At 42.8% G+C, this 26,503-nt stretch overlaps 1 protein-coding gene across 16 annotated transcripts in view; it reads right to left on the bottom strand.

The window, feature by feature from the left end:
- LOC120454995 (neurobeachin) overlaps positions 1-26,503 on the bottom strand; it is a 159,126-nt gene that overhangs the window by 11,958 nt on the left and 120,665 nt on the right. For 6 of the 16 annotated variants that reach the window (XM_039640797.2, XM_039640794.2, XM_039640799.2 and 3 more), the window contains exons 3-22: positions 21,114-21,240; positions 17,320-17,516; positions 14,888-15,009; positions 14,643-14,769; positions 14,457-14,576; positions 14,065-14,211; positions 13,099-13,669; positions 12,933-13,018; positions 10,583-10,723; positions 10,011-10,150; positions 9,600-9,813; positions 7,762-7,770; positions 5,486-5,738; positions 5,224-5,366; positions 4,922-5,112; positions 4,630-4,820; positions 1,714-4,442; positions 1,272-1,586; positions 1,100-1,207; positions 839-989 (exon numbers count right to left, since the gene is read on the bottom strand). In XM_039640797.2, coding sequence (XP_039496731.1) covers positions 839-989; positions 1,100-1,207; positions 1,272-1,586; positions 1,714-4,442; positions 4,630-4,820; positions 4,922-5,112; positions 5,224-5,366; positions 5,486-5,738; positions 7,762-7,770; positions 9,600-9,813; positions 10,011-10,150; positions 10,583-10,723; positions 12,933-13,018; positions 13,099-13,669; positions 14,065-14,211; positions 14,457-14,576; positions 14,643-14,769; positions 14,888-15,009; positions 17,320-17,516; positions 21,114-21,240 — 6,082 coding nt within the window. The remainder of the gene's footprint in view (positions 1-838; positions 990-1,099; positions 1,208-1,271; positions 1,587-1,713; positions 4,443-4,629; positions 4,821-4,921; positions 5,113-5,223; positions 5,367-5,485; positions 5,739-7,761; positions 7,771-9,599; positions 9,814-10,010; positions 10,151-10,582; positions 10,724-12,932; positions 13,019-13,098; positions 13,670-14,064; positions 14,212-14,456; positions 14,577-14,642; positions 14,770-14,887; positions 15,010-17,319; positions 17,517-21,113; positions 21,241-26,503) is intronic. The other 10 variants (XM_039640801.2, XM_039640808.2, XM_039640796.2 and 7 more) reach the window with 5 other exon arrangements.

The following is a 26,503-nucleotide window of genomic DNA, read 5'->3' on the forward strand; positions in this document are numbered from 1 at the left end:
CTAGTGATTAAATGTATGCATATATATACGGAATATATATATATATATAGAGATTGTGGTAAAAGGGGAGCTGGGTATGGATTGGTGGGTGCAGGGGAAACAGTATACGGAATAATTATGTGGGAGAGGTGATTTACTTTTTGAAAGGAAACACACACACGCACATGGGAGCAGTTCTAGAGGGGAATTAAGGTGGGTCCAGCGGTTATAGTGCGGTGGTTGGTGGGGTGGTTGGTCGTAGGCTTTAAGGTGGATTGATAAAAAACTATCATCGCGTGGTGTCTACCATTAAAAAAACCTTTGTTCAGCTGTTCAAAAAACACATAACACAAAACTAAATGCGGAACCAAGCCGAAACCGAGATGAGAAATAAAACGAATTGGTTAAACAACAATAAAACCAATAAATATTTATATATATATATCTATATATAGGAAATATATATATAGGTTAAGGAAAACAAATCCAGTTAACTAGCGGCCGAATCAAAAACAGAGCCAAAAGGTATAAACGATAAACGAGCGTGAAGTTTTTGGTGCAGCAAGAGAAGATAAATCAAAATCGGAAACGAAACGAAACGATACAGAAACGAAAATCGAACCGATAACGAAACGCAACCGAGGAACACAAGTGGAAGGAAACAATACGGAACGGAACACGAAATTACAATGAAACTGAAAGACTGCCGCCGGCAGAAGTTCGGTTCCCCTGACCCACAAAGTAGCATCTCTAGTAATGGGTACAGTATAATTATATACTATATATATATATATGGCATAACCGGCAAAACAGGGGATTATATCGGGGGGGATCCTAGCATCAATTGGTTGCCACTTACCGCCGCCTGCCGTGCGTTGCAGCACTGGCGATTGACGCTGGATCTGGGGCTCTGCCGGAGGCTCCAGAATATCACGATACTTGGACACCATCAGCACCGATATGAAGTACACTATTGCCAGCGACAGGAACTGCGCTTGCTTGGTCTCCTCCTGAAATAGTAAAAAATATGCAGTGTTAAATAAGAGATATTCTATTTGGATAAAGCTGCGGCAGAAAATGTTAAAACAACAAATTTATATCGTTGCAATGTCTTACTCACCACATCGCGATAAATGACTGCGCGCAGGCGATTGACGTCCATGTCCTGGAGCAGCTTCTCGGGATCCTTGACAGGCGATAATTGACCAGTGATTGACTCGACAATGTTCTGTTCAAAACGGCGGATTTAGAGAAGGCAATGGGGATAAAATGGAGGAGGGGATATGTCTCACCTTGGGCGATGCCTGAGCTCCGCGGATGAGGGCCTGCAAATGGGCTGCACCCGGGACATCTCTCGCCATAGCGCCCACATTGTAGCGCGTACGCTCCTTGCACTCCAAGCAATTCCTCACCGCACAAGTGCAAACCAATCGCAGGCACTGACGCAGGATGCCGCCACTGGACATGTTCTTCTCCGCCTCCAACTCGCCGAAGTTCAGGGATGTGGCAAAGATCAGGACATCCGCCATGTTGACCAGACGCTGCAGGAAGGACACGGCCACCTCCAAAGGCATACCTTGCGTGGGCTCCAGCACATCCAATTCGGACTGTTGGAAAGATAAGGAAACATTTTAAAACCAATTTTATATGGGTTTTTTTGGATCTATAACATCACAAATTCGATTCAGAATTTAAACTGCCAAATTTTAAAACATTTTTAGATTAAACACTTACATTGGGTGATGTGGCGCTGGCCAGAAGAGGCAGCAATCCTCCACAGGCGATAATCAGGTTGTCCGCTAGTTGCGATATCAAATGCACCGTGTTTACCACAAAAATGGCATTCTCGCTGGAGTTGACAAAGTCCAGGACGCTTTTGGTTGAATGACTGCGCCACACCTGAATGTCCGTTTCCAGAGAGAAGAGGACATCGCTGAGCAGTCGCTGATGGATGTAGGACCACTTGAATTCCGGTATCCGGAAGGGCGGACGTGTAGGTCCCGGACTGAACATGGGTCGGGTCGATCCTGATTTGGTGCGCTGTTGCTGTTGCTTGGATTCTGGATTACCGGGACCATAATGATTGGTCTCCAATTGGCTGCTATTGGCATTTTCAACTGCCGCTGCTGCCTGCTGATTAGAGTACTCCTCATCTTCGATGGCCATGCCAGCTGATTGTTGGGCGTCGTCCTCCTGGAGCACTTGTTGCACCTGCTCAACCAATAGATTGGATCCGGCCTCGTTCTTCGGCGTAGTCTGGGTGGTGGAATCCACCTCAGTGGGTTTGACCCGCACCGACGTAGCTGGAGATTCCATGACCAGTATTTGCGGCGATTGCTCTTCGGGGGCTGGCGATGTTTGAGTGGTTTGCTCCGCTGCCACGGCCTTGACGGTATCGTCCACCAAAGTGTCCAGGACTTGGTTAACAATGGCCACAGCCTGCTCCTCCGGTTTCTGAGGTAGTTCTTCGGCGACCTCCAGGGACTTCTGCTGCTCAGTTTCCTTGGGTTTAGGTTCTTCAAGGTTCGGGGTCTTTGGTTCCAAAGAGCTCTGGGCTTTAGGATCTTCTGGTTTCTTTCGATCTTCTACAATGGCTGGTTCTTGAACCTCAGTAGACGCTGGCTCCAGCTGGAAAAGAAACTCTTCCTTCTCATTTTCCTTTTCTTGGGGTTTCACATTCTTTTCTGGTTCCTCTGGAGTGCTCTCCTCTTGGACCATTACGAGAGCTGCTTCCACTACCTCTTGGACAATTTCCTCGGCGGCAGCAGCCAAACTCTCTGGACTTTCCACTTCCTTGGGCTCCGCTGAAGTCTGTTTCTCCTCCTTGGGTATCTCATTATTGTTAGTCTCCGTTTTGGTGTCGCTAGCCGATTCCGCTTCCGTGGCATCGATGACCTTGTCGATGAGTTGCTCGACAATATCTCTGACAGCCAGCGCAACGGAATCCTCCGCTTCGGTGTCCTTATTCGGTTTGGTTTCGCAATCGGAAAGCTGAAGAAGATCAGCTTTTGATGTTTCCACGACAATGGATGGCTCGGGACTGGCGTTGATCTCTGCCAGCTTCTCGTTGTTGTTCAGCTTGTTGGCTGCATCTTCAGTCTTTTGATTGGTTGCTAATACGGGGCTGGGGACAATGGGGCTTGGCTTGGCCATTTCTGGGGTTTCAACTTCCGGTGTTACGCTCGTTTCCGTTTCCGCCTTGGGCGCCTCTGTGCTGCTCACGATCTCATTAGCATTGACCTCCGTTTCCGCTTCCGTCACCGCCGTCGTAGTCGCAGTCGCTGTTGTGGGCGTTGGACTAGGACTGTTGTTATTGTTATTATTATTATTGTTGAGCAGATTCTTGCTGTTCAGCAAGCTAACATTTACATCCTGCTCGACCGACTGTTCCTTGTTATCCTTGTCTTGGGATTGGGTTTTCTTCTCATTGTTGAGCACACCCTGAACCACCTCGTTGACGGCCAGTTCGATCTCTTCGTCCTTGAGGACGGAGGATGACTCCTGCAGAACATCATCAACTGCCATTTTGCAATCGTTAAGTGCCGCTTCGGAAGCCTGGAGAACTCGCGCCACGTGCTGTTCCGCATTGAGGGCATCCTTGGCGGTAGCCAGCTCCAGTTCCTCAACATCCATGTCATCACCAAGTTGTAGGGTTTCCCTGAGTGCTCCCAAGGAAATGGATTGCTCTGGTTGCTTCTCCAGGTCTTCGACTTGCTGTTGGACAAGCTCCTCCTCTTTGACATCCTCCAAGTTACCATTGCACGTGGCATCGGTTTTGAGCTGCTCGTTGTAGACGTCGGAAATGTTGGCTATCACCGATTTCGGTTCGGCTTCTTCGGTTATGGGACCCTCTTGGATCTCCACTTCCTCCAGCTCCAGTTCCTCCACCTCTTCCTCAACCACCGGAGGCACATCTTCCAGAGAGGCAATGGAAACAGCTCCCTTGACCGCTGCCGTTTGATTGGGACCCACTGCTGCAGCAGATCCACCGTTCTGCTGCTGATGCAGCTCCTCTCGCTCCCAACCGCTGATCGTGCTGATGGGTCTAGCCTGACGCAGGGCAGGATCGGTGATATTATCCGTTCGCTGGCGCTCGTAGTGCTCGTACATCTGGGCAAACTGGAGTTTAAACTCCTCGTAAGATACCTTGGAGTGAACGATTGCAAGGGTGTCAACCCAAACTCTCCAGCCGCCGTATTCATGCTTGATGGCATGGTGAAGCAGCATGCGGAACAGAGAGTACACCATGTCGCTTATCTTCTGCTCTTCGCTGCTCTTTGGATGAATGTAGGCCATCGCAATGAGCCACTCCTGCCACACGGACATCTGGAGCACGGTGCGCCGATTCTCCCGATTGCTATTGCACAACAGGGTCATATCCTGCAGGAACAGCTTTTTCACGTCGATCAGGGATTCCGTTTGCTTTGATTGCCGGATCAGGGTGGCCACCACCTTGAGGATCACTGGATGGGAAAAGATATCAATGGTTAAAACAGGAAAAAAAATTAAAAACAAAACAAAACAAAAAGTATTGATTACATTAATGTCCTCGTTAGAATATATGAAGTATTTAAGTATTGTTCTTAATTTATATTAAAATTCACATTTTTTCGAGGAGTCTAAATCAATTATATAAATAGCTGCACTTACTTGGATTCTCCAGTCGGTAGTGACTCTCTGGTTCCGGATGCCGTGTGTACAGAATCTGCTGCGAGATGTGCTCCGTCATGATCTCGTAAAGAACATTGTATGTGGGCAGGGATAGCGATTCCTCATAGAGAAGCAGTCGCTCCGCTAAGAGGGTGTACAGATTGTGTGGCGACATTACATCGTACTTGCGTCTGATGGTGGATAATACAAGAAAATAGTAAGAGTTTGGGTTAGATTACAACAGTTAATACCAGTGGTAGGGTAAAAACGGTCCAGTCTTCACTGTACTCACTTGTGGGTGCTGCGGGAAAGGAAGAAGCCCAGTAGTTTGAGGGCCTGCAACCGAATCAACTGACTTTCGGCCGCCAGCAACTTGAAGATGCTGCGCACGCCGTGCTTCACATCAAAGGCAGGTACCATGGAGCTGGGATGCTCCGACATCAGCGAGATGAGCATCTGCAGCACGTCATGTAGATTCTCGTCCTGGAAGTTAAACCAAAACGAGGGCAAAACATGATGTCAATCAATTAAATAGCGGCTATTAACGGTTTAGGGGGAAGGGTTATTCGGGTTTAGAGGGAATCGATTACACACCTCGTGCATGGTGGTCAGATAGTTGAGTATGCTCTGCAGCTCGTCCTCCTTCACGCCATTGCCGATCATGATGAGCTGCTTCAGGAACAGCAGGATGTAGGCCCGGATGGCCAGAATGTCCTTTTGAGCCGGACGAGGTCCATCTGTTGGCGGAAAAGGAGACAAACACAAAATCATTTGGTCATTTCTAGGTACTAGTCAGATGAAAATTACTTGCAGTTACTAATTAATTACTTGCAGTGTTGTATGTGCAAAAACTTACCCAGTCCCTTGGGAATGATGCCGCTCTTAGCCCGCGGATTGACCACCCAGTAGTAGTACTTCAGGGTGTGCACTGTCTGTAGGACCGTGCTGACCCTCCTCACATTGCTGTAGATCTGCGTGTCCGAGAGGAACTCGGTGGCCAAGTAGGAGTACAGTCGTGCCTGGACATTGGCGGGTGTGTATATCCATAGGGCTGGATTGAAGAGGACGTGGTCCAGTAGCTGCCACGTGAGAAATGAGAAACAGAACAACTGCGGGGAATTAGTCAAGTAACTTTTGCTGTCCTCTACCAATTTGATTGGGTGACTTAGTCCATTTGTGAAGGTAGCTCGGAAAGGAAGGGTGTTTGTGTATGCGAGTATATAAATAGAGTTTTGGATAGATATTGAATGTAGTAGTTGGGGATAGGCAAAAAGAGGTTTAAGCAGGTGGATATATTAAAGAAGGGCCAGAGAGTGCAGGTTATAAAAAAATCAATTAGATTTTGGTATACATACGGTTAAACATGAGTTTCAGGTTTTTTTTTTTTATTATTGTTGTCAGAGTTGTTGTAGTTGATGTTGATATATATTTTGGGGGCGGTAGTAGTAGTAGTAGTAGTAGTACATATTTTGGGATATAACAGGTAACACATGCAGCAACAGCAACAGCATAACGGCAATCAACGAACATAAAATCAAATTCCAACGGAACGGAATGGAACGGAACGAAATGAAACGAAACAAACAATTGCATTCCGGTATTCATGAGGTTAGCTTCAAATGTTTAGGGGTTAACACTTAACTAAATTAAACTAAAACTAAAACTAGGCTAGGCTACGCTTGTAATGATTAAGTTAAGTTAAGACTAAGATTAAGTTATGGCTAAAATTCTTGAAGTTAATAACACAGTAGGTATGTATATGTATACATTGATGGTAAAATGACTGAATGCTTTTATTTGATAAACAAAACCTTTCAAACCGAAATTCGATCTGAAAATAGCCTCAGATACTTTTATATTAAATTTAATAATCCGAATGATTTGGTCCTAGGTTCTTGTACCAGATATAAAATGACTACTTAAATATAAGTGTACCCCATATCTAGTACTTTCTATATTTCACTTTTCGTTCTGAAAACTTTTCACTCAAGATTGCAGTCAGCTTAAACCATCAAGCCCACTAATTGAAACTTCCAGTTGGCTTAATACCAGACCAGTATCGCCTGAAGAGTCACTTTATGCCTGGCATTAAAGTGTGCAAAATATCTGAGCGTAATCCAGTTAAGTTCAACTTCTGGTGAGTGGGAATTGCAATCCGCTTTAATTTCATTCATCTGCTTTTGGCCGGGCCCAAACAAAACTTGTTAAGCCATCGCCTCAACTTGTTGGATTGTCAAAACCAGTGTTCGCCAATGTTGTTGCCATGGCTCTCTAGTAACAATGCTACAAGGTTTTCACACCCCTTAAAGCCCCTGAAAAGGCCCCCCAGAAACCCAACCCCACTCGACTGCTGGCAGAGAAGTTTCCCAATTAAAAAGCTGTGCACGGAATGTAAAATAAAAATGCAACCGGCAGCCCCAAAGGTACCACGAAAAATATTTGCAGCTTTTCAACTCTTGATTTTTTTTTTTTTTGCTACCAGAAATATATTTATTTTCCGAAGGACAAGGGAGAATAGGAATGTAGAACAACGGTATGGTGCGGTATGGTATACATTTAAGAACGTATTGGAAATACTCCAGGCGAGCAATTAGGAAGGTGCTATTCGGTGCTGTGAACACAACTTTCGCTTCAATTATCCAAATGACACATTGAACAAATTGTGTGAGGAACGGAGTATGCGGGGTTGAAATGGGATATGTGGTGAGGGACCAGGAAAAGCCAATGAAAAGGCAAAATCTGGGATTGACGTTGGGGTTTTTCGGGGGCCTTGAGGTTGCGCTCAGGTTTTTTCCACAGAGTTAATAAGATTATGCGGTTTATCGCTGCGGTTTTGCGGTCCAGCAAAGCGTAACGAAACAAAATGGAATGAAGAGCGAAATTACTTTAAATGAGTACATAACACGTATTTATATACACATTTATATAAATATATATTAAAACACAAATCGATGAATGAGAGGGGATGATGATTTATGTACACGTTGATGTTCAACAAACTACATTAAGCACAGACACAAAATAAAACGAAACGTAATGAACAGTGGAACGGAAACATATATAGTATGTTACATTTATTGGATATACTGGTACGGTACAGAAGTACAGAGAATTCGAGAAATTGAGCTTCACCTGGTAGAACTGTTTCGTTGTTCATGTTGATTTTTATGTTGTTTATTGTACGGTTGTTATTTTTGGAGTTGTTGATGTTTTATTTCAGTGGATGTGTAGAGTTGTATTGTGTTTGAGTGTCGATGAGACGCATTTGAATTGAGTTATCGATAGGCGATCACAATAGCAAGAAGCGGGAAACGATGGAAATGAACAAAGCGATCATGAGTGTGGAACGTGTGGGAACGGTAGGCGTGGCGGGAAGCACAGAACGAGAGATATTGAGAGAGCGCAGGGGAGAGAGTAATAGAGAGTGAGAGTGAAAGAGAGAGGAGACAAAAGTAGAAGAAGACAGTTAAGTTGTAGTTAATATTTTTCTTCTTGTTTGCTTTTTGTTTGTCTTGCTGATTTCTGGCTAGGGAAAGTATTAATTTTTGTTAATCTCATTTATGATTTTGAGCTGATTAAGCGATTCGAAGCGGTGCCCAGGCAGGTGCAAAGTGCAAGCGAAACGAAATGGAACGCATATGACACGGATTCGAATGCCAGCAACTGATTGCAATCGAAACGCAAAAATGGAACAATTTGCTTTTGGCCAATGAGTAATCACAATCGAAAGAGCACATCACATGCAGAAAAACAGTGTGTGGCACATGCATGCAAGGGTCTGTTTAACAAATTAATACGATAATTGGAAAAAATAAAATGAAACCATATACAAATATGGTCAGGTCTGAATACGGAAAAAAACAATGGGATATTTTAAAAAATTTATAAGTTAATGCAATCATGTCTCGACGTTAACAAAAGTCATTTAATTTGTTCCCTTATGGTTCCTTTGTCGAACCATCATGAGAAAATCATTCAGATTCCATAATTCGCTCGGCTTACACAATAGAACAAAGACCATGTTCTACCTTTTAAACTAAGCGGGTTATAGAATTCAATGGGCAACCAGTGGGATTTCAAGGGGGAAATATTTGCTTCAGGTTGCACAGACTGGCAAATGGCATAAAATAAACATGAATATGCCTGAGATATACTATGTGTATATATCGTGTGGGTGGGTAGACGTTGGATGCTTGTGAGTAGTACGAGTGCGAGTACGAGTATATTTGCTTAAGAGATTCTCAAGTGCAGTTACTTATAACGAGAAATGTGAGCAGTTGTTTACGGTTGTGTTTACTTTTTTGAAAGGATTACGCAGGCCTGTGTTCAACTGTGCGCCATCATCATCATAACCATCATCACCATCATCATCATCAAATCATCATCAACAAAAGGCAAAACACAGTGAGTGCGATAGATAGAGTTGGATTCATATATATATATATATTTATGTGAGTGTGGAGAGAAAGAGAAATAGAGACAGAGAAAGCAACAAACGAGACGAAATCGCATATCATTTTTGGGATTTCCTTTTTTTTTTTGCTTTGTACTTTTTTGGAGAGATGGGTTAACATGCCACCCTAAGAACAATCGATGGGTTGGGTTTTCATTTTCTGTTTGTTTTTGCTGGGTGTAAGCGAACAACAAGAACGCGTAACAAAATTGTAAATCAAATTCGCAAGGAGATTCTTTGTTGAGGGGCAGGCTTTTCGCATGCTTAACCACCCCCCAAAAAAAATTACTGGCACTTAAATCGAACTTAGTTATGGTAATACATATATATAGTATAATACATAAAAATACATTTTACATTCATCACACAAAAAAACAGACGACATGCCAAGAACATTGCGCATACGCAGCGTTGTCCGCAATGCAACCAATCGTCCTTCCTTATATTTGTATGTATTTAACGTATTCATATCGGCTAACAATATGGCAAGCAGGATTTAAACTCGCAACCGACTTACCTGTTTGAGCAGCAGATCACTGTTGGCCGACAGGCAGGTGACGAGATACTTGGTCAGATTCAGGAAGGATCCAAGTACTTCCAGAGTCAGGTGTTCGCGGGAGGAGCGCTGCAGCATGAACGAGATGACCAGGAAGCCCCGGTTCTGGATCATGTGCTGCTGCACCGTCTGCGAAGTTTCCACCAGTTCACAGATGAAGCCCAGCAGCTTGGAGCTATCGAAAGGGAAATAATATACATATACGGGATTATTGATAAGCCAATGCTTGCCTAATTCTAAAATTAAATTCAAACCCACATACAATGCACTGGCAAATGTTATTCGTCAATTCATCACTTTAATCATCTAGTTCTTTGGTGTTTATAAATTCCCAACTAGGCCAAGATATAGGGTATTGGATTTCTTACTCACCACAGCGTGGGATCCCGCTTAATGTCCCCCAGACCCTCGTGGGCCATGTCCAGCTGCGAGAAAAGCGGGAATAGCACCTGGATGCCGCCAATCGAATTGAGGGTGCAGTGTATCGAGTGCGTGACCACGGCCTTCACATCCTGCAAAAGCAAATTTCAATTTAATCAGAGCTCTATTAATCGCCTAAGCTGTCATCAGCCCCGTATATTTTGGACAGGACACGTTCGCCGAGCTTCGTGCTTTTGGTCCTTCAGCTCCCTTTGGTCCTTATGATTTGTATGTTGTTTGCCCAAGAAATTACTACAAAATTTATTGAATAATTTTGACCAGTGCCGTCGTCTTCGTCTTGGTCTTCGTCGTCATCGCACCGTGCTTTCCGGTCTTTTTCGGCCTCTTTCGTGGCTAATAAGAAATGCCAAGGCATGCGCCGGTGTCGTAAAATTTCTACATGAAATTTATGCTCCATGGGAGGCTTATGAGCTCCAACCTCCGCACCCACTCTTCCCACTCGTCCGACGCGGCCCACAATCTTCAAAACCTGTTCACCTTCTGGTGTGTCATTTACTACTCACCTGCAACATCAGCGCATGCGGCGTGTGCACGAAATATGAAACGTTTCCCTTGGGCGACGACTGCAGACACAACTGACCATCGGTGGCCACCGGATTGTACATGAACACAATGGCATTCGATAGTTTGCCATCGTACAGCACCTGTGGGCAAGAAGATAGGTGGATGGGTTGAGTTTGAGCCAGGTGGTTGCATAATCAGGGGGTATTTGGGTATCTGGGTATCTGGGGAATCGGGGAGAGTGTATATGGCAGGGATTAGGCCGGGCTTTCGGCGAGTCATCGAGTGGCATCGAGCTAGGCACTAAGGACTCCATGGACTCCATGGGCTCCATGGACTTCCTATCGACCCACCGAAGATTTATCCCCAGTCAGGTTATTGCAATTTACTTAGGCTTTGTCTTTAGCTTTGCTTTTGGCTTTGGCTTTAAGCTGACACACAAGATAACGAAAAAAAACACACACACACACACACAGCAACGCAACACACACAGAGAAGAAGAGCAGGTTACAAATGACCAATGAAAAGCAAAGTTCGGAAAACCGAAGCATTGAGTACCCAGCAGAGTTAGAACGATTTTGTTACTTTCAATTTGGCTGTAAGAAGCTAAAGCATTAACGATTTAAGGCATTTAACTAATCAGTAAATTATGCTAGAATTACGAAACCTAAGTGAATTTTGTAAGCTGACCACTTTATAACCTAACTAACACACATATATCAGTTGAACAGTGTGCTCGTTCATATACTAAGTTATTTGTGCTCTGATAAGTTCTGTGAGAATCAATAATAAACTCTGTTAGGTAAAAGCAACTTACACACACGCTCACAAAACGTATGAACGGCACTATGTGTGTGTTTGTGTGGGTGTGTGCTCAATATAGAAATATTTAAATGCTGCTCATGAACAATATTAACAATACATATATACAACACGCATCGTTGCATTTCATTTTCCTGTTCGAGGCCGATTTTCCTCGAGTCTAGAGATTCCATCTCCATTTGTGTATTTTGGCAGTGTGTACATGTTGTATGTTTGCCCTCTGTGTGTGTGCCAGTGAGCTGGTGCTTATAGTTGTATTATTATATGTTGGTGGCTGACTTATTTGCTGCTAAAAATACTTCTTTCAGTTTTCTTTAAAGAATATCAAATTAAGCAAGAACCAAAAGTGCAAAAACTAGTTGGGGAAAATTAAGAAGCAGAAACTTAATAAGATGTAACCAAGTTAAGATATTTTGGGGAAACTCCAAATTTCTACCAGTTAAAACCACGTTTCTTAAATATTTATTTGGCGGCACAGTTTTCTTTTAGGGATCGTAACACTCGCCCGCCCATTTCTCCCATTTTCTTCATTTTCCCCTTAAAAGCGCAATGTTTGTGTAAATGTGATTGCAAGTGTGCGTGTGTGAGTAAGTGTGTATGGCCGTGTTTTCCCATCCCATTAACTCAACTCCCGATTTGGCACATAAAAACAACATTCAAAATAACTAAAGCACTCACTTTTCCCCCCGCCCTTCCCCTACCACTCGCCATACAAAATGGCATAATACCCGGCACAGGTGAGTGGGAAATGGGAAATGGGGTGGCTAGTGAAAAGTGGTGGCTGTCTACATAATAGCTGTTTCGGGTCCTGAAATGTGGAACATACAGGGCATAGAAAATTCTCCAGCGGAATATGGAACATGCGCGCCCAAAGATTTCCAACAATCTCCGGCGGGCGGTGGGCGGTGTTTGGTGGGTGGTGTGTTTTTGGCCTTACATGTTCGCCTTTGTCTACCGCCAAATGGGAGTTTTTTTTTTTTTTTTTGGTTTTTTGTTTCTTTTGGTGTCGACATTTTTAAGACACCTGCACAGGTATACGCTACATTTACTTCTGTTTACTAAAAACACGGCCATTGTGTTGCCATCTACAACTTCAAGTACATTTTAAATAGGAAATACATTTTAAATGGGAAATCAAGCTATCGATCTAAATGCTGGTCGGGAACTTTGTAATTGCTTACCAAAAATGTATAATAACTTTTTGGCTTTCATTTCAACAGAGCAACACAAATGTTACATAAAATAAACTTTATCAATTAAAACGCTAGCAATAACTTCTTAATTAAATAACTTTTTGAAAATATTTACACACGTTACTGGAATTTTATGCTAAACCTGATTGAAATAACTAAAAATGCTCTTAGGACTAAAAAAAAGTGACTTGGCTTATAAATTCAAATGAAATGAAATGCTGCCAATTGAATGTGCCCAATAATTCGAGATTCGAGCTAAATAAAAATATAAAAAATGCAGTACGATAAACTTAAAGTTAAATTAAAATGGGGTAAAATGAAATGAACGTTTGCTTACAGCTTTCAGCTGGTTGACCTCCTCAGTGTCAGCGGTTCCGACCATTGAGTTCAAGCTGCTCACACTAGACATTCGACGGAGTTGCTCTGATTGGTCCCCAAATTAAAACATATTAAAATTATAATTAAAAATCAAAATATGCAGAAATGAAAAGCAATGTAAATACCAAAAGAAGAAGCATTTCCAGTGGGCAAATGGCCGAGCGGATCGTCCGCACTGCCAGATGTTGCTGTGGCATGGTGATGTGTTGCATGCTGCTGCTGAACCGCTGCTGCATCATTCTCATTTTGTGTTGCAGCTGCCGCTGCAGATGCTACTGCAACAGTTGTTCCTCCTCCCGTTCCCGCTGCTGCCGCGGCATTGGCTACTGCAGCAGTGCCACTAGTGCTGCTGCTGCTGCCAGCCAAGGTCAGTGCATTGCGGGCGGTGAGAACCGCTCGAATTTTCACAAAAGCCGCATTCAAATCGAGCTTCTCATCGGACCAATCGATGGCACGCGCCTCTTGCTCGGCGGCCAGAATTTGGAATTGCAGCTGCAATTGTTGTTGCTGACCGGCGGCAACAGCCGCTGTCGCTGCAGCTGATGCATCGTTGCCGCTACCGCTTCCGGTGCCACTCCCACTGCCGCCCGACATTGCTGACGCCCCCAAGGTCGCTGGCAGAAGTTGAAAGTGACTCACCCGCTTGTGATTGTCCGGCAGATTCAGATAGCACTCGTTGTCGAATCGGAACTGCGACTGTATTTTGTAGTTTTTTTTTTCATTTTCACAGTGTTTTTTTTTGGCATACGGTTTGTTGTGTGTGGTGCAAATTTTTGTAGCAGTGCAGGCGGACAGGAAGTTCAAAGAACACGGAAAGAGAGAGAAAAAAGAGCAAAAAAAGAATGTATATATATATATATATATTTAAATATATATGTATAAGAACAAATGACGTTATTTTGTACAGACGAGGACAGTTTTGCTGTGGCATTTCGGCTGTGCTAAGGTGGTGCAGTGGTGCGTGCGATTGACCCTCGCTGCTGCTGAAAAGGCGATGGTTGTTGGGCGGGTGTTGGCAGGTCACCGGGTCACCAGTGCAACCACCCAACCACCGAAAAGCACCACCCACTAACTACTAACTACTCACTCACCTTGTAGCCGGGACCCAGGCGATGCATCGCGCAGATTTGCTGCGTGGTCAGTGCCTCGCTGAAAAGGTAGATCGCCGACATTTGGCCACAGAAGACGCGCTCCTCGTCCAACTCGGGGGTGGCTCCAATGTAGCACTTGTCAAAGGGCTGCAAACGATTGGAAAATGTATTTAAATGCGGAAGTGCTTAATGAGGAGCTGGGAAATAAAGCTGTCTTAAATTTATTTTTCTGCATATTTTAAAGCAGTTATATAAGTGACTTAAAGGAAAACTATCACTGCTATGTTTTGTTCTAGACTGATTAATGCAACAAAAATAAATAGATACATGCTTAGCCCATAGAAAGAAAACAACTGAATAAACTGAGTTGTTCAAATACAAATAGTACTCACATCGTTTGTGGAAACAAACCAGGCCATCTCCGTTGAAGAGGCCAGCTGTCCATTAACGAGGCACTTGATTTCGCTTTTCGTCCAACGATTGTATATATACACTATGGCAATCATGTACCACTGAAACAGATAGAGAAACCGAAACCAAAGTCAAGACAAATTCATTTGATGTAAGGATTATCTTACCTTTCGTGGCTGGAACTCGTATTTGACACAATGTTGAAAGCCCTTGCCCTTGACCTTCATCGAGGTGAGGACGAGGCAATTGCCCACAAAATGCGCCGTATAGCCCACGCCCTTTGATGTCTTGAAACTGGAAATAACATGGAGTATTCACTTGAGTTTTATACCAAAAATATCTTACACACTTTTCATTTTTTGTTTTGCTTAATTTTGACTCGAAATGTTTGGGCTTTGGGCCATGTACTCACCAGTAGAGGTAGGGCTTCTCCCGTTCGATATTCACCGAATTGATGGGATCCAGGCGGAACCAGGTGGTGAAGGTGAATCCGTTCTCATAGGGCCATTTGGCCAGTGGAGGCAGGACCATGGCCTGTACGAACGAAAACGGAAATGAAGCCGAAAACCGATTACAAACTAATTCGAATTTAAGCACCAGCGCTATGCTAAATATCAATTACGGTCAGTTTGCCACTCAAAATCATTGGCAATTAACATTAATAAGCCGCATAATTGACTGCGGATATACATGTGTACATAGGACCCCGAAAAACCCCCAAAAAGCTTAGAATTCCGTACCCGTAAACGAAGCCGTATAAATCTCGGAGAGGGAAATACTTTCGAGTGGCTAGGAAACTTGCGGCACATTCCATTTCATAACACAAACTACACAGACTGTGTGTATTTCCTGTGGCAACCTCAACTCAAAGTCAGAAAATACCAGAGCCAGAAATGCAAAAGGAAAGGCAGCTGAAGACAGGAATTCAACAGAAGGAGCCGCAAAACAGAAATGAACCGAAATTAAAAGGAAATGAGCACATTTGATTTATCATCAATGATGTGGCTTTACGGTTCGCCGACGACGTTTGCTGAAAAAGGATAAATTCGAGATTCGAACGCAACTACTATACAAACATACATACATATGTACATATGTATATAGTGTACCACTATGAACTCTGGCTACTCAGGTGAAATTCTACTGGTAGTCCATAAATTCAAGTCACTTTCCTGTGCTGTCTGTTTGCAAAATATCGTTATTTTAAAATATTTGTCTCTGGAAATGCCATTTGACATTAGCCGCTTGAGGCATCAGGTGAATTTATTGCAATTTGATAACAAATATTAATGCATTTAATGGTCAGTGCGCAGCGTTCGTCACTCATCGTTTTCTGTTTAAGACCATTATTATTTATTAGCCCTATGATGGCTTTAAATACTTGACAGAATTTTTGACAAACATCAATTAGTATGTAATTATTTGACTGATTCAACTTGACCACTCATTCATTTTCATAAAACTGATGTTTAGTTGAATCTTTTATTTGCAAAAATAGTTATTACGTTCACTTTATGAAATCACTTGCTTACTCTTTAGCTCTTCAAAATATCAAATTTCATTTACTTTGCACTTATCTAGTGGTTTCGCCTTTTTCGGGGGCCAAGAAGAGACAAAATGGTCTAAATGGGTTAAGGCCAGGCAAACGTGACAAAGGCTGACACTGTTGTTGGAGTTTTGCTGCGGTTGCAGGCACCACACACACACACAGGCACACACACTCACACACACATACACACGCACACACTCACTCAGTGCCACTCTTTACACATTTCCCCAATTTTCGCCCATTTCCTCTGACAGAAGTAGTGGGAATGTCCGGTTGGTGGAGCAGGAAACTGAAATGGTGCCCTGGTGATTTTGGGTTTTGGCTTTTCCGAAAATCTCATTATTCGAATCGAGTCCCGTCGTCATCCTGTTGCAATCAGCACCATCAATGGCATTAGGCGTGCTTGTGGATCGCAGATTGTTGGCTAAGTGGACTGGTGGTTGATTTTCGTTCCAAAAAGCGGGCTAAACGGAAAATTAAAAAGAAGAACAAAAAAAAAAACAGCCCCAAAAAAAGTATCAACCCAAAATTAGTGGGAGGGGGCTGGGCTGTGGATTTCATGTTGATTGGATGGATAGGTGGTCGATTCTTTTCGGCGATTTAGCTGAGTGGCGACTATCTATTTATTAGGCATTTTGCGACAATTGCGAAACGCTATCCAAGTTCGATGCCAGCATCTGACTTCCAATTCACTTTATGGCATTTTTTTATGTATTTATGGGGACATGGACATATCGATAGAGTGCTCCCCCATTCCCATATCAAAGAGCAAAAATGGGAGTGGTCAAACTCACAGATAGATAGCAGGCATACAGGAAAAAAAAAATACAGACATACACATACAAAACTGCCGACTACAGAGTGGGAAAAATACATTTCGAATTCGTTTTAAGTGCGAAGCAATAAAATAAAAGCCCCCGGAAATGTCGACGGGGGTGCAATATGGAGCCCCCTGGGGAACCTCTTCCTGTATTGTATTTGACGGCTATATTCGTATGAGGCCTTTATTTCAGACAGTTGCATTCAATAAAAAGATGCCTGCTGAATTGCATGCTCTAAAATTGCAAATATCGTCCAGAGAACCATCAGTGTGACGAACCATACGAACCGGGTGGACGGAAATTTAAGCTCCTGATGGCTGAAACTATCGTTTAAATAGTGGACATGAACACTAGTCGAAGAAGCTACCTTAAATTTGTTCTCCTAAAGATAGATCTATAGATCTGCTATAACCATTATCTATTTATGCATCGAATCGATGTATCCATTAATGTATGCGTTTTGTTGGTACTCACCGATCCCTTGCGGCCCGGAAAGCTGAAGAAGACGTCCGGTCCGTTGCGATGTGGCATCTGCCGGAGGACGTTCAGCAACTTGGCCGAGTGGCGCGGCCACTTGCCGTTGGTGGCCTTCATCGTTCCGAAGAGCAGCTTCAGCTCCTTCACCGTTATGCTATAGCTGGCCAGCACGCCCAGCATCTCGATGAGCAGGTCTGAAAAAGGGGTTTGCGGTCGAAATGGGAAATGGGTTAGTGTCAGTGGCAGATACACACGTTCATGCAATCCATGTCAGAAGTTTATGACTCTTGAAATGCTGTAATGAGTGCTGCTAATGCTCTTTATTAGCCATTCAAGTGATAGATATTTGTTCGATTGTTAAATAACAAGTTCAAAGATTTCCCATCCAAATAGGTTCGTTTAAATATATTAGTTTCGATATGCATTATGTTGGAATATTCAAAATAAGCTACAGGAGTATAGATACAGAGTTATTCAAGCTACATGTTCAAGCCATTAAATGCGGAAAGGCCGGAAATGGGCTGAAGGCCTAAAGGATATGCGCAAATGCTGCTGACAGCCTGCCAAACGCAACAATGTATGTGTGTGTTGCTGAGTGTGTATATGTGTTTGTGTGTGTTTGGCTGTGTATATGGGTGTTTCTGGCAACAATCAAGTTCCCGTTATAGCACAGGTGGCAAGTTGCGAATGCGAATGCAAATGCAAATGCGAAGCCAAATGCAAAGTTCTCGCGTTCACCCAAGTGGCAAGGACACCAGCTCTCACAGCGAATACTAGAAGGCAGAGGGGCATGGTCGGCGGCGGCGTGGGAGGAGGACGGGCCATTGGGGGCGTGGCCGGGGCAAGGCCATCAGCTATATTGCATTTGATCTAGCACTGCCATTGCCAGGCGCGAATAGAATTTCCATTCAATGGAAGGTTACACAAAGTTGCGCTGAAAATAGCAGCTGATTATTTTTTAAATAACTAGGGAAGGGAAAAGTGATCTTCACAAAACCAATTAACATTTCTACATGGCACATTTAAAATGTAATTAATTATTGGCAAAATGTAAAGGCAGTCATCTTCACAAAATTACTTAAAGCGCTGCAGCACATTTACTTGCATTCCCCTTAAATAACTTTTGGGTTTCAATTGACTTGCAATATAAATTGTGAAATTTTAATAGGAAAATTCGCCGGGGGTAAAAGTTTTTGGCCAAAACTATTTCCATCACTCATCCATGTCTCCAGTGAGCCAACGATGACGATGGCGATGACGAAGATGATGAGTCTTCCCACACTACATTAAGGAGTGAGGAGTGTTGCCCCGTCCCGCTCGTTTTCTGCCATCCTCCCCTTGTAAGGGCTGCATTTTCAATCAAGTTTTAGCCAAAAGCTTGGCCAAATAGTTATTAATTCCGGAGTTCAAACTGATTGCCCACCCCTCTTGAGTCTCCCCACCCCTATTGCCGTCTCGCCACTACCACTCCTTCATCCACTGGCCACGCCCCCTCCCGAGGGGCAGGCCGACGTCGTCTGGCTTTCCAGCGAAAGCTGCGCTATTCCCAAACTTCATTTGTAATGCACACTAATTGAAATGGGACGCTCGGGCCGTTTTAATGCTTGGTCTGTTGGATCACCTTCTGTATGCCGCTCAAGCTCACTGGCATATTCTTCCGCATTTACACTCTCCACCATACAAGGCACTAAAAATTTTTAATGTAACATCGTTATTCTCGGCATTTCGGGCATTGGGAAGTGAATATTGGTAAATGTTTGAACAAGAAATTCAAAGTTTATTAAAATCTTATATTTTCCAACGTTGGACTTATGGAAACTAACTTGTTGTGTTAGTTACACACTGCTAAACTGGTATTTACGTTGAGATGAATTGAGGTATTGAGCAAAAGCGGTAGTTTGAACCTTTGGGCCACTCTGGTTGACTCAAGTTATCCAGCATCCAACCAGATTCACTGGCCATTCCGCTGCGGCATTCCCAAGACGACAGTGTTGCCCGGTTGGTCCCCAGTTGGTATTCAGCCCCCTGGCTTTCTCAGCTTTCCCAGCTTTTCCCGTATTTTTCCTCTCATACTTTAGCCCCTTCCTAGCGCCACAGCTTCATCAGCATTTAATTACATTTTCCTTGGCATGCCAAAGTTTTTACTGCCCCAAACTCATCATCATCATCATCAGTGGGAGAAAAATCAGCGGAAAGAAGAGTATATACATTCTCATATATATATATATATATGTATATATATGGATAAAGAAATGAAAAAGAAGCAAGAAGTGAGAGCTTTTAACGCAACAATTTCTCTTATCAAATTTTAGCGATTGCATTGTCGAGTTTTTGAGCACTTTAAGTTATTGCCCAGAGAACTAGGCAATTTTTCTTCTTCCCCGTACGAATACAGAAACCTATAGACAGACGAACATATACGGACGTATTTTATGTGGAATCCAAGAAGTTGCTACTCCAAGCTGAACTTTGCCCGAGACAACGAACTTTTAACTTATCTAATTTCTTGGCAAGTGTCACGTCTTGGCATTTGTCAGGTGCACACATACACACACATGTAGCAAAACGCTGAGGACAGACATTCCAAATGCACAGAGAACATAATTGGCCAAAATGTGTTGTTCTTTTGCAATAATAATAAAAAAAGGTAAAACTTAAATTTTCTTTATTTTAATACTGCTTATATTTGTGTAAGCAATCGATTTGTGTGGAGTAAGCAAAGCCACGCAAGGTTTTTTGTTAATTACCAAAAAAGAAAAAGGGAAATTGAAATAAACCCAATTTAGTTTTAAACATCTTTCCTTCTGTGTTTGTATGTCTTTGTTTGTGGTCTTTTCCCCTTCGGCATTCTGCTTTCTCCGTGTTTCACACACACACACATGGAGCTCAAAAGTCAGCGACTGCAAATTGACAGCAGTTACAGTTCGTTAAATGCGGAATGAAGGAGAAGAGGGGGCTGTGTGGGTGGTGCAAAAAGTGATATGGTTGTGGGTGGTGGCGGTGTTGGTGGTGGTGCTGGTGAGGTAGTGGGGTGCTGGGATTTTGTGGAGACCGCAGATGTGTCATTGACTTAATAAAATCAAAATCAAAGCCAAAGGCACGCACATGCTTAAGGCATCATGTGTGTGTGTGTGTGGTGGGGGGAAGCAAAACGTGGGTGGAACGGAGGGTGGTGCAAGGCGCGGTGGTTTGGCGCAGTGGGCGGGGCCAGCGAGGGTCGCTAATGAAGAGCAAATTTACTGCCGAGCTGTGCCGGCCCAATTCACTCCCCCATTTTCTCTGCCTTTCACTCAGTGGCCCGCTGGGTGGTTTCTGGGTGGCTACTGGGTGGTTCGAAGGCTTTCCAGGGTGTTGGAGGGGTGGGTGCAACTGGGCGTGTCAGTGCTGCTGACAAGCGTGAAATTAATCGAGAGGCAATTCAGCGGACCAGACCAAAAGCAAACCAAAGTCAACTTGGGATCTATTCAGACCAGTCAAACAATGGCCGAATGTGTAAACTCCATTGTTCCACGAACCAGAGACCGTTATCAGTGCCCCCAAAAAAAATTTTGATTAAAATGCTTCTCATGAAATATATAATCATTGACGAATGGCGCTATTGAAATCACTAGCTGTATTGAAACATTCATAATGTATTGTTTCACAATTTAGACACCTTCAAAAGAGTTTTCAATGATTTCACAAACTAGACACTTAAAAAGAGTTTTCAATGATTTGACACCACAGCTGTGCACAGTTGCAACATTTAATTAATATTTTATGGGGCAATGCCATGTAATTATTGTTTTTACCTGCCACAACAGTTTCGGAGCGCTGCAGGCGGACGAGGACATGCTCGATTAGGCCGACATCGGTGCAGGCTTGCAGATTACGGACGCTTTTGCGCAGGATGGCGATGAATACGCTCCAGATCTCCGCCTGCAATGGAAGAGCAAACAAAGCAAATGCATATTAGATGTGTATCAACGAAAATATAGAGATAAATCATGTATCTTATCCTCTGTTGGGAGGATAAATAGAAAATCTCGAAAGAATAATGGAGAAATCAAAGTATCAATCAGGTATTGCCTTTGCCTCTTGCCCAGCTCGATGAGCAAAAGTAAAGTGGCTCACACAGACACATGCTAACTCACACACTCTGGCGCACACTTACAACACACACTCGCAATCACATGCAGGGCAAACAAAGGCAGGAAGTGGAAGAAAAAGACCAAAATAAGCAGCTCACGCGCAGCACTTATCTGCGGATTTCTCCTCTCTTTCCCTCTTTTGCTTAAGTGTGCGTGCTAGTGTACGTATATGCTTATGTGTGTGTGTGGCTAATGTAAACAGTCATTGAAATAAAGTAAAATAATGGAAAGTAATGGCAAAATAATCGCAAGCCAAGACCGAGTTTTCCTTCTCGAATTTCGTTTTTCCTTTCAGCGTTATTGCCTCAATTCTCCAGAACAAAAGCAAAGCGCTTGACGGTTCTTTATGATTATTGCCTTTGGCACACACACAAACGCATACACACACACACACACAGAGATATATTCCATCGAATTGAGAAGATTGCACAATGATTGGCAATTGCAGAGAAAATGTTGCGAATATCGCTTTGAATATATATTTCCGTTATTCAGTTATAATGGAAATATCAGAAATATAAAATGAACAGAAATTTGTATAACAAATAAATAAACCAAATTGTGACATGAACGGGCTAGCATTGTGCTAATGAAATCCAATGACGGTAAACTCTTGTTCCATTATTCATATCAATGGCATGCTTATCAGTTTTAAGGCTCGTTTTACGCATCATTTATCGCTGATTGTATTTTTCGCGTCCTCCAGCTACGTTTCTGTTTTTGTTTTTCTAATGCACAGAACACGCATAATTTAATTCGCCGATTTAAAAATGGACCACACAAAGTTCGGTTTTTTTTTTGTGTTATTTTGATTTTCCCCAACATTTTCCTTTGGGGTATCAGAGCACACCGGGGATTGTGGAAAACGGCTTTTGCATATACATATGTATAAATTGTACTTATCCAAACTCACTGATGTACACACGTAATATGTATATGTATGAAGTTTTGTGAGAAATCAGAAATACTCTTTATTTCTTTGCATTTTACTGAGCTGCACCACAGGGCACTTATTATTACCCGGAGTCCTTGCCAGCTTTTTCCGTTTTCCCAGCTTTTCTCGCATTTCCTTGTTGGCTTTTGAGTTTGGGCCTCTTCCAGTTTTCCCTCCGTTTCTCTGCTGGCCAAAACTACAGTTAGTTTGGACAAAACTCGTTTATTGCTGTTTGCTTAACAATTGAATTGAAGTGTTTCAGAGCTCGATTATTGGTCATAGAATTTTGAAAGTAATTGAGCCGTAGAATTAGTTATTTATGCATTCTTTTTAAAATAACTTTTCTGTAGCTAAACTTGAATGGCTTAGGACAGATTTGCTGTTGAATGGACTTCAAATTTTGTCTACATTCTACATTTATTCGTATAATAAATTGTATAATAAAGGCGCTTTTATCAATGTACGAAGTCATGTAAAACACCACACCTAGCTTTTGGTCATTTGATGTACAGGGTGTCAGAGCCCCTATCCCATGGTGCGCATCCCATAACTGGTTGGGAATCATAAGTGCCCATTGACAAATTTTAATTTTAACTTGCAAGAACGATGACGTGGTTGCAAAATTAATGAATGTAGCACGTTGATTGTTGAAAGTAGCATACTGCAAGTTGATTGTTCAAATGTATTGTTTATTGTTGAATGCATATAGTTAAACATTGGTTTTTTCTTCTGTTCTGAATTTGACGTTGTCATTTGGTGTTTATTTATTTTCTTTGCATTCAAGCACCTTTTATGTTTCGCTGCGGGCGAAATGAGAAAACAAAACAAAAGTTGTTTTGACGCCGCTGCGTTTTGTTTTTACAGCATTATTTCTTAATAAGCGCCAAGCTGGATTTTCTAGCCAGCTCCCCGCGAATTTTCCGCCTTCGTTCATGGTGTTTTCGCTTTTTTATTTTGTGTGTTTCCATACCAAATCCCCTAGAACGATTTGCGCCCCATTGAGGAGATGGAAAGCAAGGAGAAGATAAAGAAAAAATTAAATAATAAGAGTAGAAACTTCAGTCGGATTTTATTACGTAATTGGGTAGCAATTTCTTCATGGCCCAGCAAAAAGAACAGGAACAACAACAAAAACATCAACAAGGGGAACCAGAGTTGCCACAGCCACTGAGCACAAATTAAATTTGGCCTTTTCCACCAAACTCCCGACCCTCTCGTCTCTTCTTTATGTCTGTCTCTCCTCCATCATTTTCCACGGACAGCCCCCATAAGTATGCTACAGAAATGCGGCTGCTTCTTTGAGTCGAGATTTTTCTACTTTCCGTTATTTTTTGCTTATATGTACATTTTTTTTTTTTGCTCTTTTACTGCGGAACTCAGCCGAGCATTTTCATCTGCTTGTTGCTCGCTTTTTCGTCTCCAACTCTCGTTGTTCCTTGGCCAGGTTAAATTGAGCATCGCGTGTCCAGCGCGGCCGGTCAAAGGCCAAATGGAGGAAAATTAAAAATTAAGTGCAAAGTTTGCCAAGATTTGTTGTTGTGGGCCCAATCCTCACCGAAATAGGCAAAATACCTATAAAAAAAAGTCCGTCCGCCACAACAAGATAAAATTTACGCAATGGCAAAAGTTTGATTGCGCGGCGTTGAGCGTCACTTTGAAGAACAATCAGCAAAAATGGGGAGCTCGTTTAAACAGAAAGTCAATCTTATTTTAATTAATGATCAATTATCATTATGATGAAATTATCGTTTATAATAATTTATTTCTTATTGTTAAATCAATTAATACTTCATTGCCATTCAAATATTATTTCTCGATTCTTTCAGTGCAGAGTATCATGCAATTTATTTGCAATTTACTACAGTTGAACCTCCTCTCTCCACATGGAGACAATTTTCTTGTGCACTTTACTTTTTGTTTTGCACTCATTTTCCACTTTATCAGCGATTTGTGTGGGTCGTCGCTCTGTCTCTTGCTGGCATTCGCCAGCTGTCTTTGTCTGTTGGTCCTTGGCGCAGTCAAATCGTTTCGTTTCAATAGAATTTCAATAAATTTATCAACGTGTCTCGGCTCCTCGCATCCAGCTCCATGATGCCATGGATCTCGCCCTGTTTTACTCTAAAACACTCTCCCCTCCTGATGATTTTCCATTTTCCATTTGCATCCAATGTCTGGTTGAGCGTCTGCGATTTTTCCTTTTGGCCCGTCGAGCAGAAACGGGCAATCGGTCGTATACTTTATCAGGCGACAGCGCATCGTTTGCATGCCTGCAGTGCGAGTTTTTCCTCTAGTCTTACTTTGGTTTCTTGTCTGACTTCTCCACCCCTTGTCCGCCCCATCATCCATACCATTTTCCTTGATTTTTCCCTCGTCTTCAGACCGACCATCCTCCTCCCGATTCCGCACTGAAACTGACGCTTCGTTACCCCTATTCAATTTCAACACCCGCCCGTCTCTATCTTTATGTCATCTTTTTAGTGCCGAGCTGCAATCTCCTTCCTTTTTCCTCAATCTCCTTCTTGTCTTGGGCAATGCGCTCATGTGCTTCCTTCCTGACTTTCTCTGCCACCCACCCCACCTAGATTTTGCACCCATTTTCCACCCAATTTTCTCTCCACAGAACGTGCCGCCTGGCGAGCCAACTGGTTTTCCCCTTTTGCAAATCTGCTGCGGCTCTAACGGAAATTTATTATTGACAGCATCTGCCGCTGCAATGCAAACAACTGTGCAAGAAAGAGTTTGCCTTTGGAAAATGAGGAAAATCGGGTATGAGGTATTGGGAAAATCGCAGGCATGGCATATACATACATGTATGTAACATATACATACGTACGAACATGCAAAATGCTGGAGTCGGCAATTTTGCAAACTAAGTAGCGTGTGCCTTCTTCAGCTTGGCAGTGTCTACTGGCTGAATGGCTGAATGACTGGCTGAATGGCAGACACTGACTGAAATTGACGTTATGCCACGGCTGATATGCATAACATTGACACAAAGTGCAGTCGTGGCAAAAAGACCCAAGGGAGTGGTAAATTGGGGGAGGAGGGGAAACTCCGGGAAACTGCTCATTCGATTGGTGAGTCATCAACGGGGGAGACAGGCGAACAAAGTGGCGGCATTAGAATGCCCATCATAGTTGCTTCTTTGGTGCAAGAACCGAATATTATTTGATGTTCCACAAAAACAAATAATCGCGTCAATAAATTGGCGTTAGCCAAGGGTAAAGAGAATGGTAGTTGCCAATCAAATTTGGTGTTTTAGCGTACATTTGAAACTGACAAATACAATTCAATTCATCAAAATTCACATTCATAGAGATGGAGCAAAATAAACTGACAGGTATTACTGGGTTTTCACTCATCTATTATTTAATGCGCCCGGAAAAGTGGTGGGAAATCGTTTGCGACAGCTTTTGTGGGGTTGATGCAAGCGAACGGATGTCTGTTCCTGGATAGATTGCTGCTATATCTTTAATTGACGTCCTTGTCAGTCGATGATGCTGTTGTTGTTTGTCGTCCTTGTTCGATGCAACGACTTGAACTCGAACTCTGTGCCACGTTGCCACTCAAGTCCCAAGTGACAAAGGGCAATCACTTGCCCTGACCTCTGAAACCTCCACTCTCCGCCTGCTTTTCGCTCCCTTTTCCTGGCCTTTTCCCCCCAAGTTAATTACGCTAAAGTATTCCATTTCAATTTCGTTTTCGAGCACATTTCTAATTTATTTAATTAATTTATGTCAAGCTGCTGAAGGGTTGAGGCATTTCTTTTAATGACAATAAATATGTATTTTCGCTTGATGTTTGCTTGGCTCTCCCACTAAAAACCCTTTGCCACCAGGTTTCACTACACTGGTCGACAAAATAAATTTCCTCCAATATCTTCCGTCCTTTTTTTGAAAATAAAAAAGAATGTTTAATTGCAAGCTGTTTTCCCTCTGTTGGATTTTCGTTGTGGCCTAGTGTTGTTTACTTTGCCTTTGCCTATTTTTTTTTTTTTTTTGCCATCGTCTAATGATTTTTGTTTCGTCGGCGAGTTTGTTTGCCCTCAAAAATTATCTCTCGCAAATTAAAAGTTTTTGCTTTCCACTGGCGGTGTGAAGGAGAAGCAAGAGTGCAA

Source organism: Drosophila santomea, chromosome X (assembly GCF_016746245.2).
Source record: "Drosophila santomea strain STO CAGO 1482 chromosome X, Prin_Dsan_1.1, whole genome shotgun sequence".
Lineage (NCBI taxonomy): Eukaryota > Metazoa > Arthropoda > Insecta > Diptera > Drosophilidae > Drosophila > Drosophila santomea.